This window comes from Camarhynchus parvulus, chromosome 1 (genome assembly GCF_901933205.1).
Source record: "Camarhynchus parvulus chromosome 1, STF_HiC, whole genome shotgun sequence".
In the NCBI taxonomy this organism is placed as follows: Eukaryota; Metazoa; Chordata; class Aves; order Passeriformes; family Thraupidae; genus Camarhynchus; species Camarhynchus parvulus.
In genome coordinates, this window is record NC_044571.1 from 66,487,330 (window position 1) to 66,501,289 (window position 13,960).

At 35.2% G+C, this 13,960-nt stretch overlaps 1 protein-coding gene across 13 annotated transcripts in view; it reads right to left on the reverse strand.

Annotated features, from left to right (window-relative positions):
- The window catches only part of NBEA (neurobeachin), a 453,637-nt gene that overhangs the window by 159,194 nt on the left and 280,483 nt on the right, over positions 1-13,960 (reverse strand). For all 13 annotated transcript variants that reach the window (XM_030944908.1, XM_030944837.1, XM_030944889.1 and 10 more), the window contains one exon: positions 2,655-2,798. In XM_030944908.1, coding sequence (XP_030800768.1) covers positions 2,655-2,798 — 144 coding nt within the window. The remainder of the gene's footprint in view (positions 1-2,654; positions 2,799-13,960) is intronic.

The window sequence follows — 13,960 nt, forward strand, 5'->3', positions numbered from 1 at the left end:
ATTTTCTAAAACCCAAAGCCTCATCTGTTTAAAATGTGCCTTAGTTTCATGGAATAAACAATGCTAAATTGTTTTAGTTAAATGTGGACAATCTTAAATCAATTGAAACCTGGTTTATAAAGATTTTGTTTAATTTCTATCTCTTACTGAGACAATCCAAATCGTTGTAAATCAGGTTTGAATTGATTTAAGCTTTAAAGTTAAATTGGAGGCATATCGGAATATAGAAATTCCTATGTGTCATTTCACTGTGAGCAGTAACTAGATATAAATGATGCTGTGCTATGCCATAACCAGATAGATCTCAAAGATTTCCAGATCATGTATACTAAATGTACATAACTCTTTAGAATTAGACAAGAACAGACAGTGTGACTTTATTGGGACGTGCTCTTCAGAGCCGACAGAGATTGTTCAGACCTTCTTAGGCCAAACCCACACCTTTTTTGCCTACTGCTTTTCTTGATTTCAGTTATTCGACTCAAGTTTCAGAGCCATGTTCTATATACTGAAAACTGGGAAAAACAGTGATATCATTGTATGGAAAATCCTGCAAAATCAGCAGCTAAAGAGAGGGTATCATGGGATTCACGGGGTTTTTTTACCAATGTAAAATCTACAGAAGACACGTATGATACTGTGTGTGATCATTAACTCTCAACATCAGCTCCAAAGATGAGTGAGAGATGAGTAGCAAAGGCTGCACTTAATCTAATGGTAAAACTGAGATAGTGGAGTGTGGGCTCTTTTTGAGAAGCTCACAGGTTTTGGTACCATATGGCATCATTATCACATCACCTCACCACACTTGGAAGCAGTTTGCCTGCTCTGTTAGCATTGATAGGGAACACAAGGGCATCCTGTCAATATTTCAAAAGTTTTTTTTTTTCACTTTCTATTATTTCTACTTTTGCAATGCTGACAATATCTCCCAGTTTTACGAGCAGTGAAAGCAAAGGACTAGAATGACTGTGCCATGTCCTGAGAGAGCAGGAGTTGTCATCCAGCAGAAATCCTGAGTAAAAGGATAAATTGCACATTAATTCTTAAGGACACATTGAAATACTAGGTTTCTGCAGAGGGAGGTAGCTAGAGGAATAGTATTGCATCAGTGTGTTTGAACAAAATGTCAGTGTTGTGGCATAGAGAAAACTTAATTTCTGACCGAGATTTTTGAGACTGGGTAAGAATTTTTCATGCCCATTTTGCAGTTTTTTATCAGTATTTCAATTAAATACATATTTCAGCCTCTAAACAGCCTTTTAAACTACTATGTGCATGTTTAGTTGGAAACAGTGTTCCTAGATATAAGAACTTAGCCAAAGCAATACTAGTTTTCCTTCTAAAAGAGAAAGGGACATTGATCAAATTATCCCACTTATGGTCCCGCTTGATGCACTATTTTATTGACTTTAGACAACAGTGTCTCAGCAGCAGTTAGCTGCAGATTGAGAAAGCAAGCAGAGTGACATATTAACTGTGATAATCATATACTGATGCTTGCTCCCAAATAAAAGCATCTCTTTCTCCCTCTCTGCTCTGCTTTAGTTCTAAAGTACGAGACTAACTTCCACGTTGTTGGGGTTGTTGGGGTTTTTTGCCTTTTCATTTTTTTTGTGGGATTTTTGTTTGTTTTGCTTTGATTTTATTTTTATTTTTTAAATCATCTACTTATGATCTTGTCTTTGCTACCGATTTTTACTATGGTATCAGAAGAAAGTGCAGGAGCAAAGATAGCTATTTTGGAAATTTGGTTAGGCAGAAAAAATCATGATCACAAAACTCTCCTTTAGGGGAGTAGTTTAATAAAGATACTCCTAAGTAAATTAATCTAAAAAACTTCCTAGCACATTTAATATTTCTCAGTTTTATCCCATCTGAGAGTGTATTTTCAACTTTCAACATGTCCTTTTTCCAGACTACTTCCCAGGGAAGATAGTATCACCTCTAAGACAGAGCTGTAACAGAACCTGCTAGAAGATATGAACAGATCTCACTGACTCCTTCACCCAGGAAAGGACCAGAAGGGCTCTTTCGTGCATATTTACAGAAGGTTCATTCCCAGCTCATATGCTAACTCCCAAAGTTCATAGCTTGGTCACAGCTTCATTCTCTCTTAGTCCTTGCTTAAAACAGGCAACTTTTTCTCTTGCTGTGACAGATGGGTTGAGATACTGCAGATCCCCCTTAACTCCATCACTGAGAGAACTGGGTGCCAGCAGGAGGGCAGGTGTCTCTGCACAAGCTGCATGGCACTTGGGATCAGGCACAAGCACACTCTGACTCACAAAACCCTGACTTGTGGAATGAGTCCATCTACACTTTAACAGATAAAAAAATAAATAAAAAGAGGCTTCACATTGGAATTTACAGGCTTTTCAAGAAGTGACCCTCACTAATAAAAGCGCCTGAGGTATTGCTATTTCTCACATCTCTGCTCAAAGACTGTGCAATGGGCAAAAGCTTTGTACTCACTGCCCATACCTCAAGGATGTAGAGAGGAAGCAATAAAATCTGAAATGCAAAGAATCTGTTCATATTGCAATTGTATGCTTAGCTGTGAATATTAAGACGTTAACCACAAAGGTTAAGAACTAACAAGCTTAAAGGAGCCTTTTGACTCTTATCTTAGTACTAATGAAAAGTATAATTACCTGCAAGGTTATCAATCTCTTTTTCTTGGAGCAGGCTAACAGCATCATCATCTCCTTCCAGCATAAGCTCTGTTTCTGCATTCTGATTTACCACAGCTTGACTTCGGAAAGTTTTCTTTGACTTCACTACATCCTCTTCAGTGCCTAAAAAAAAGTTACAAATGTTGTGAATTTACCTGAATAATATTTTAAATATAAAACAACAACAGCCAAGTAGTAAAAACATTACAGTATAAATCATCTTTATCAAAAAGAAAAGAAGGAACATTTTCTAAAACTTTACCAAGGTTTACAAAATATGCAGGTCTATTCTGTTTTCTGTCCTGTCCCGAATAAAATACAAACTTTTCCACAAAGACTCTCCTGGTTTTAATAATTGCTATTTACTTTGTGTTCAATGTTGTTCCATTAGTTTTCCACCTGCAACAAATTCAGCAGGAATTTCTTTTGGGTTCCTGGTGCCCTGACTTTGACTGACCTGAGAGCACAAGCCACCCACTCTAAATAAAGAAGCTGCTTTCAGGAATCAAAATCTCTCAGGATTGTTGTCTTTTCAGATAGGAGGGACAGAGTGGTGAAGTAGGAGTTGGTTTATCTCTGATACAGAGTAACAGCAAGGTAGGCTATGCAGAGATTCAGAAAAGACTGGAAAAAAAGACAAGCATGGTGAGGGAACTTTGGTGCACATCTGTGTGTGTGTTTTTAAGCAACACAATAAAAGTGGCAGTATGTGGATATGTGCCAATTACCTAAAGGTTTTCATGGATAATATTCATTTTTCTTGACTACAGTTGGTTTTTTCTATTCAGCCTGATGGTTTCTTATGGCAGAAGATTTAACTTATTGAATTTTGGGAATATCTTTATTGGAACTTGCCTGATTTTATTCTTATGATACAAAAATAAATCCTAGTGTGGTCAAATGACAGAATTATAATTAGGTTTAATATCATAAATACCTTTCATGTTACTGTTGTGACCTCCTCATAGTATTTCTTAGCTTGGAAGAGGTCATAAGTTTTATTTTCAGTACTATGGACTACAGTGGCCTCAGACAAGAAAGATTTCTATTTTTTTTCTTAAACAGAAAACCCTGCATCTTCACCTTGGACCACACAAGACCTGGGCATCTCCACTGCTGTCAATCAAGAAATAAATTCTCTAAACTATCTCTCTTTTTTTGTAGGATAATTTGGAAATTTGCTTCCTAGTAAGCTACAGACTGAGTGTGAAAATAGGCCAAACTACGCACATATGGATTTTGTTTGCCTTCCACAATGGCTGAATTTAAACAGGATGAAAACTATCGTGGCAGATGCAAAATGCTGAGGTAAAATGCACAGACTCATGGGCCCCTATTAATACAGCACAACTAAGAGGAATACAGTAAGCAGACAGGTTAGTGAAGATAGATACATGGAACAGAATTGATGTATCAGGCAGTTTTGTTATTGCAAGCAGTTGGGAAGATGTTATGATTTTACCTCCTACTCTTACAATTAATTAGAGACTTTTAATTAGTTTGTGCACAGGAGAGTCACACCACATAAATAAAATTGCTGTAGGCATATCTTTGAGGGAGTGTTTACTCTGTTTGAAGATCATTGCTAACATGCCACTTCCTCACAGGCTGAGATAACTCATGTTTTATGTGGCCTAATATTAAGTTTTTGGATACTATTGCTATTAAGTCAATAGCTGGTTCTGAAACTACATTCTGAAACTCTGAAAAGGTGAAGAGAAACAAGTAATCAAAACCCTGTTTTTTTCACCAAGCGCAAAATTAGGGACTTGTTTGCTGTTACTTTCATTAGGACAATTCTGATAGCGATTAAGATGGTGCTGCTGTATTGTAAATATGCTGTGTTTTGCTCTGTTCACTTATTAGGCTATGATTGTTACCTCACTTGTATAGGTTTTTACTTAATTCAACTAACTATAACTATTTGCCCAATTTAAAACTTGTTCAATTAACTAATTGTTGGAAAAGTTTTCAGTATTAGTACAAATTTTGATTTTTTTTTGTTTGGTTGGTTTGTATTTATTTTTTCTTCCTTATTCACAAAAAGAAGTAAGAATGGTAGGAGTTAGGAAAAAACCACAAAAAAGTAATGTGCTGTAACAGATTTTCAGTTGCATTACATCAGAATTGTTCTGCATATTAAATTAGTAGGTCAGTATCTTGGTATACTTCTGTTTACAGTGAGGGAGTTGAGCATCATTTGACATAAATAATAACGCCTGTTGTGACACCAGAGGAGACCGGGCCTGAAGTGAACTGACATGGTGGAGGAAGAAAGCACCAAAACACCATTCCCTTCCTTTTTGGTAGCTCTAATCATTTTTATGTAAGTTTCTGATCTTTATAAAATGAGATAATAAAATTAACTAATTGAAAAGCACTAATCTGGAGTAAGAGTCAATAATTTCTGCAGAAACTGATTTATGACAATTCTATAAAATTATTTATGTGTGAAAATATATTTTTTAAATTATTTTTTAATTTTTTGGGAAGAAAGCCCCAAGCTCCAAATCATTACTAACATTTAAACTACATCCAAAGAACTTGAAATTAGGGTATTTTAAATTCTTTGTGATGAGTGTACCAGATTACAGAAATATTGCCAGACACAGGTGTAAAAAACATGGTAGAGTAGAAGGCATTAAATTATTTTGGCAAATTTGGAGCTTAGCAACAAGACAAATATATATAAAATCCATTCTGGATTATAATATTAAAAATACATTTGTTTCTATGAAGTATAATAGATAGTCCTTCTTTGTCCTGATGGAAAAAACCCCTCTGGTTTGGCTGTTGTTAAAATTTATCACTCTGTTGAGTGCACCTTAGTTTTGCTGTACTGTACCAAACATCTATCTAAATGAAAGTGTACAGGACCTGGAGTTGCCCTTCAATCACTATATCCTTTATGAATTAGAGTTCCATTTATCAAAATTACAGCAAGAAGAGTAAGGTCTCACAGGGCTGTCTCATTACAAGGCTTGTAAACACTGTCCTTACAAAGAAATGGTTTAACACCTAACAAATCAAAAACTGATTGGGAATAGAATTTATTTGAGATCATCTATCTTCGGAAGACGTGCTGCACTGAGTGCACTTCGTGGCCTTTCTAGCCATTCATCAAGAAATTAACAAGCTAATACCACAGACCACCAGATCTCCTTGGATCCTGAAATGTGAAATATGTTCAAAACAGATCTGTCACAGATGTTCTATTTTTATATTTCAAGAAAACTTCAAAAAGGTTTTAAAACAAGAGAAACTCTCCGAATAAGAGAAAGAAGAAAAACAACTTGTCTTTTTAAAACCAGACAACAAACTGAATAAGAAATTATATGACATAAATTGATGTCTATTATTGTTAACAGTGATATAAAAAGAAGAAATGAATAAATAAATATTTGATATTTCAGTGTGTTGGAAAAAAATCCAAACAATATTTTTTTCAAAGCTTCAGAAAAATTACTATGAAATTAAATCTATGGCCAGACATTTCATTTCAAAATTTTTAGCACACAAGGACTTTGCGTTTTAAAGACACAAAATGAAATTGTATTGCCTAATTAGAATATGTTTCAAATCCATTAAAAAAAGAAAACATAAAACAAAACTAGATGTCATTTCAAGAAAGCAGTGTTGTGACACTGGAGGGCACAGAACTAGAATTGGCAGATGCTATCAGCTCTTGTCCTTATTAAGTTCCTTCTTAACGGATATTTTAAGGGATAGACTTAAGGGATAGACTGAGATTTGGAAAGGAGCCTTGAAGCAAGCAGCTAAGTATTTCTTAAAACTACATTTTGCAAAGATTTTGGAGGCAATAAATCACTCAGATTGCCCTGAAGTCCAGCTGGATTTGGTGACTTACTTTCTTGAAACTTAAAAGCTCTGTCTTAAACATATTTCAAAAGAATGTATGCATAGGACTAGATAAGCTGTTTTAAAAAATCCTTCTTTCATTACCCTTGATTATTTTTATAAATGTGCATGTTACAAACTGTCTTTCTGCAGTATTTTCAGGATAACTGAAAACAGCTCACCTTTAAAAGAAATTAAAGAAACCAACCAAAATTCCTCTACAAAACCTCAATATTCATGGGAAGGTGTGTACTTTTTATGTCTGAAAGATTGCATGAGCTGCACAGTAAACTTGTTCAGCATTGCCAAGAATGTAATAATCACTCCTCTAGTAGCATCACTTTTCCTTAAACAGAAACTATTAAGCAGTCAAAAAGAACCAAACAAGCAAAAACCAAAACCACAACAACAACCAAAAAACCAAACAAAAGCCACCAAAAAACTCCCCCCCCCAAAAAAGAACCACAAAAACCATTACCACAACCCCTCAAAATAGATTTCCCTAATAATTTCCCTAATAAGAACAGGAGAATCTAATGTTAATTTTCAGCTACAGTCACTAGAAGTATTTAATATAGGCAATACTTCATGAAACAGGGGTGGGCTAGGTGAGTGTTTTCATTAGGTTATTTGAATTCTTTAGTCTCTATTTTCAACTAAATCAATGAATTCCCTGCTGGGTTCTGTAGGTCACAACAGGTCCTAGGGATGCAATCTATATTTCAAAGACACTGTAAGGGTCCAGATCCAAAAATCCTGTCCCTAAATAAAAATTTAAAATTAGCAGTACAAACACAGTATATTATTGATTTATTTTACGTTTATGTACTTATTTCATAAAAAATTAAACTAATTACTCTGATTTAGTTGAACACAGTGAGGGGGTTTCTAGCTCTCTCTTCCATTCATTTACTATATATCCAAATAAAGTGTTTTATATTTTTTTCTTTTTGCATTTAGTAAAAAATAAGGTTAAAAAATGTGGTTATTTCTAAGAAAAGTTTGCTTGGTAATACTGTGGCCAACAAAAGGAGACTACTGCTTCTTATAAAGTTGTTTCCATAGTTTACTTCAACGAATTACCGATAAGGCAATTTATGTAGTGAGTGCTCTTTGATCTTTGAAGTGAGATGGCAGAATGGAAAGTTAACCTCATTTTAACGTTACCTAAATATACTGACAGGAAATTCTAATGTTTCCAAACATCTGGAAATCTGCTTCATGGGATGGTGTTCTTCTTTTCTATAAGAAACCTTTTTCATATACTGTCTTTTACAGTTTTATGTGGCTTCTAAAGGAGCATTTGACATAAGTAAAGTCTGTTCTCTTTACAGTAAAATGCTGCATTTAATTAAAAACTCTCTTTTATAGTGGCTAAAGCAGAGTTTCTGCAAAGCTTACCTCTGCTCAGAAAGTTTTAAGGGTAAACTTGCTTTTTACTCCTTACAGATCTTACAGTATGTACTGCTCTATAGAATACTGATTTTCTTGCTGAATTTTCGTCACATAAGGTAGTTTCCACTGATTTGTTAAATAAAGGAATTCAGAATTAGTTTCTCACAGGAGGCTACCTGACAGTTCATAATGTGAACCATGAAATTGTATCACAGGTGAAATGTAATTTATCAACAGAGTTTGGAAGAACAAAGCATTTTTTTTTGAGAGATATTTTTTTCTTTATTGCGCAAACTAACTTCGACAGGAAGAACCAAGCTTATTTATGGACAAAATTAAAATGTACCATTATTATCTACATTTTTTGTTCATTCAGCACTCATAATAGTTGAAAATACTTAGAAAAAAAGAGATTTGCTAGATAATCTGTCTTCCTGCTTTATGTATTCTAACATACATAAAGCTTTCATTGCTAATCTTCAGTAACTTGATTAGGCACCGGTACCCTTGCAGTGGTCACAGTTATGGAGAGCAGCTGCCTGGGAGTCTGTAAAGTGACCTCTACAAAACCCAGCAAGATTAAATCATCGACATGGTGACCACTCTATCTCAGCCTTGTATCTCTCTGCAGGACTCTGGAGCTAGCCTTCCCCAGGCTGTGCTCGCTCCATGGGAAACGCGCCCCGCCTATCCCTAGGTCGGCTCAAGGGACCCAACTTTTGGCTTTGCTTAGTAGCCCAGTGCTGGCACATCACAGCCAACCCCAACAAGCTGTCCCCACCTGTGCCTGCTGGGGTTGTTATTTAAATTGCAATGTGTTTCTGCAATGGGCAGCTTTGACTGGCGTATAATTTAGTTTCCCCAGAGAATCAGAGAAGTGACTGTTGATAAAGGAAGGCTGGTTTAAATAGATTTAATAAAAACAAGAGAAAGCTAAATCAGATTTTCATTATTAGGGATCTTTGAAGAAATGAGGAAGAAAAACTATGAAAATTCATAGAAATGAAAATTTGCATATATTTGTATTGGAAATTACTTCCACCAAAAGTAAAACCAAATAGTATTTTTGTTTTCTATAATGGATAAATACCTGAAAATTTAATCATAGACATTCCATCAATTTTTCTCTATTTTTTATATCTAATATCTGACCAAATTATCTTCTTCATATAAGTAATTTGTAAATAAATACTTAACTGCTTTATATTTTTTCCTTTTGATATTCTCAGATGCTTTGCACTGTAAAACAAGACTGACACAGACTATGCCAATAAGGAGATTGAGGATACAGGCAAGGCCAAAGCAAAGATGTTTCTCAGATGAGGCTGAGTGTTTTATATTAATAAAAAGGGTCCCTCATAAAAATAAAAGTTGAAGTTCCATGTTAGGCACTCTTTTTTTTTTTTTTTTTTTTTTGTTCCCAGACACAAAAACTGAGTGAGATTCAGAGTGATCATGAAATTTATTTTTAGCAGTTGTCAAGATTGTCTTTATATGTATTTGAGATTTCAGGATTTCTGAGTGTATGAGAGAGATCCTGCACTGATTCAGCCATGACTATAAATAGCCAGTGGATTACAGAGTTAGATATTCCCAGTCCAGCAAATGTTCCAAGGCATTTCAGGAGCCTGAAATGCATTGGAACATTCCTATTCTGACTGGAACCAGAGGAAGTCCCTCGAATGGGAACTAACAACAGTCAAATGTTTATATTTGGATTAAGATGTAGTTTGCCACTGTAACGTGTACACAAAGGAATGGATTCATATTTCATGACTGACAACCTTTACAAATCCCCGATAGTTTGAAGGGCAGAATTTTGGCAGATACTGTAGTTTGATAAATTGCAGAAAGAAACCAAAATTCTTCTGTGAATAATTTCAACAGGCGAAGATGATAAACAAGAAAAAATAATTAAGAGCAATAAAATTTTCCTAGGTGTGTTTCTAGCCATTTAAAAAAAGTACAGTAATAGCTGAGAGGAAAATATCTACATCACACCAACGGTTATTGCTCAGTGGAAAGGACATCAAGGACACTCGCAAGTAAGAGAATTGGATCAATATTAACACGATTTTCATTTCATGCTTCCCCAACTCCAGTAAGCTGACAATATACTCTGATTATGTGAACTGCCTCTGAGTAACATAGAAAAGGTTATTAGAGCAAGAGGTGGAAATGAAATGCACTTTTTATATTGACAGGTCTGCTAATAGAGTGTACTGATTTTCAAAGGCATGCAATGTGTTTCCACAATTTGGTTTTGACAGCAAAAAGGAATTTCATTTATTCTTTATTCAAGACTTTCACATGTAAGCAGAAGTTCCTTAAGACAGGCTACTGAAGAGGGAAACCAAGCTATTTGAGTAGGAAAATTTAATTAATAAGGCAAGAAAGAAAAGGTGATTGAATTTCAATATGTATGACATGATAATGAAACAATGAAATAAATTTGCTAAACAAGGCATTCTATGCTTTTGACATAGCATCTGATACAACCTTTTTAAGATGACATAAAAGTGAAAAACATGCCTATGCCATGTCTTAATGTTGAGGCCTGGATTGCGTCTGGAAAGTTTTAGATTAGTTCCTAAGCAACATTTCCCAGGAAAAAACATGTTCTGACTATCTGCTTGCAGACCTTAAAGCCAGGATCAATGTTGTCAGACTTCTAAACTGGCACACTCCATACTGAGGAACTGCACCCACATACGCTGGCCTTAATTTTGCTTCCTGTTCACAAAACCAAAAAAAAAATTTGAATCGAAAAGGCTAACAATGATAAAACCTTGGAAATAAATGAAATGCTCTTTGAAAATACAAACACTTGATAATGCAGTGACATAGAAGAAATGGCATGGCATTTCATGAAATTCCATGAAAAGAAAGCAGCAACCCTCTCTATGACAGGGATTTGGTACTACATTAAGATCCCTTTTTACACAAGCCACTCTGTCATTCTATGAAATGTGATCTTACCTTCCAAACCAGAGTATTCTACCCCAACATTTCTAACCCTTACTTAATATTTAAAAATTAGTGTCTCCAAACCGTGTGACTGGTCCAAACCTGAATATTTTTAAAAGAAAATGCATACTACACATCTGCAAGTTTTTAATTCTCCCTTTCTGTGGCCATGAGTGATTATGTCTTTGCTAGAAGGCAATTTTGCCCCTCATCACTTAAGCTTTTGCTCTCAGATCCAAAAAAGATTGGCTCTTTGGAAACAGCCACTGTACAGAGACATAAAAGGACAGCAAAAAAACTTATTACTGGTGGGAAGAATTGCTTCTATTTCAGCATAGATCAATGCCTATAGCAACACCAGACAAAAGGTAGCACCCACAGGCTATGCATTTGTGAGGCTTCATTGTGGCTCTAACACTGGGATATTTGTGTTTAAATCTTAGAGCTGCTAAGGGACAACACTCTCGTAGCACCAGACAGCCCTTATGTTTGGGCCAGGCTGCTGTAAACACATAAGTTCCTCCAAGCTGTAAATAATCTAGCAATAGCAGTTATATATCAAAGTTATCTATCCAGATAGCAATTATTAATTAAAATAAAATCAAAGCTTTGCAATTTTCTTGATTTCGAACAGATTTTTACTCCATACTTTTTTTAAAATTATTGCTTTTTAATTCTATTTTTTTAGCAAAAATAGCTGCAGTTACAGAACATCTTTGTTTCATGCAGACCAGCAGATGAAGAGTGAAAGAGTAGTGCTACACAAGACACGAGACTCTGAGGGTCTGTCATTAAAACAATTCAATGAGATAATTGAAATGGGTGAATGGTAATCACTGCCCCAGGTAGAAGGCCTGAATGTGTATTAAGAAGAGCTAACCCACAAAAATCTAAGCAGCAGTCTGCAGTAAAGAAAAAAGGAGAGCAGTATTTTATTTCACTTTCCATTAAGCTGCCATGTGGGGCCTGTGACATCTTTCATTCTACTTCACAAATATTACAAGAGAGCACAAATCTTGCATGCAACTGCAGGGATATTTTCAAAATTTCTATTCTTATGTTAAATATGCAAGCACTATAGCATTATCTTCCACTTAGATGAGAGCTGAGATGATATTTAGACAATGTGATCAGCTTTTTAAGGGCAAAGGGTTGAATGATTTGTGCTATTCAGCAAAAAAGACACCAATAAAAGACTTTTTGAGTTTTCTGCATAGTTCTTTCAGCTGTGAAAGTGTATCTATTGAAGATGATGTTCAGGGTATTATGCAAACACACCAGGAAATGTACTCTTTAGGTATACTGTAAGGATAAGAAAAACGTCATGTCATTATGTAATGTGCATGATACAAAAAAGAAATTTAAACTGGAAGCACGTATAATATGCTGGCTGATAGAATTCTTAACAAGGGGTTTTCCTTATCATGCTGGTTAGTACTGTACTTGAGAACTTTTTCCATAAAATGTGTTTGGTTTTCTTTCACAAGGTGCATCCTCATCCCTGCCTGTAACTTGGACCACACTGAAACTCACAAGAAAATCCAGTTTATCTCATTACACTGGGACTTTTTGTGTGTATTTCTAAATCAACGCTATAAGATAATGAAACACACAAAATAAGTGGCATTGAAGAATTCACTCTACTTGTAAGGATATGAAATAGCCATTGCATATATACCTAAATCTTCATTTCTTGTGTACAAATCTTACTCTATACATAGAATGTCTACAAGAATTTTCATGTGATACAATAGAAATAGGTTTTATGTGATAAGTAGTACAAAGTAAAAAGATGACTAAAAATACTTGGGCATTTTAAAATATGTACTGTCTCTGAAAATTAATTCCCTTATTTTCAAAATCTATACATACCAGTTTCCTTTTCTTTGGGAAAGACAAGGAATCACCTATATTGAAGAGATTCCTAGACTCTTCTCTTGGTTTAACCCTTGCGAGTAGCCCAGAGACACAAAAACCTGAGCCAGTGCCTGAGCCAGAGCCAAAAGCCTCTCACGTCTCTCACTGACCATCAGAAAGAGTGGGACAGAAAAGTCTTTTTAGATCTACAGTGTGATCTCCTATTTATCCTTATGCAAAGGTTGCAGCACTGCTGAAATAATGCCCCTCCATTCCAGCCATGTGCTTGACATGCTGTCCTTGCCAAGTCTTCAGAAAACACTAATGATATGTATTCCCACTCACATACGAAGTGGAGAATGGGATCCTGCAGTGAAGACATTGAGAACAAGAAGAGTGGAGAAAACTTAAGAAAAGAGTATTTTGTGTTTTAAACTGTTTCCAAAGGAGATTTTTAAAGTGCTGTTACTCCTTAATAGAGAGTTTTAAAGCACAGAAAATAGGAAACTGGAAAAACACATGTTAAAACCTGAGTCCCAAGACCTACATTCACCCAGCTTTGAAGGACTCTGAAGGACTATTATTAGACTTTCAGTGACAGAATGTTCTTCTGAAATGTTTCTATGAGATTCACTGAATATTCATGGGTCAAGAATTTCTATTTCTTTGTCAAATAGATATAGAAATGAATAAATAGAACAAATACAATGTTCACATGAGTTTGAAAACATTTCTCATCATAGCAATTTACTGGGTTTGGTAAATAATACACTTTCATTTGGCAGAACAGACAGATATTGTGTATAATTTGTACATGAAAATGTAACTGGAAGGGAGAAAAATGCAGCTAGAATTCCAAGAATGACAATGGTTCCAATTTTGAGATCTTAGGAATGGTTTTGCAAGCCAATTTCATGGCTTCAAGAACATTCTGGGGTTGTATATTTTCACATGAAGAAAGAGGTAGTTATGTTAACTGCTGGTAAAAAGCCAGCAAGTTCTGCAGTAAAATCTATTAGCTCAGACCAATAACAGCAGCTAAAACCCAGGTCATGCTGGATAACCTAAAAATCTCAGAGGAAAGGCATTTGGAACCAAAAAAGTTTTCTTAGTTCTGTGAAAAACTTGAATTAGAGTCAAAAGAGAGCTTTTGACATTCAAGAGTTATGGAAATAATTACAAAAAAATGACTGTTTAATGAATCTGCA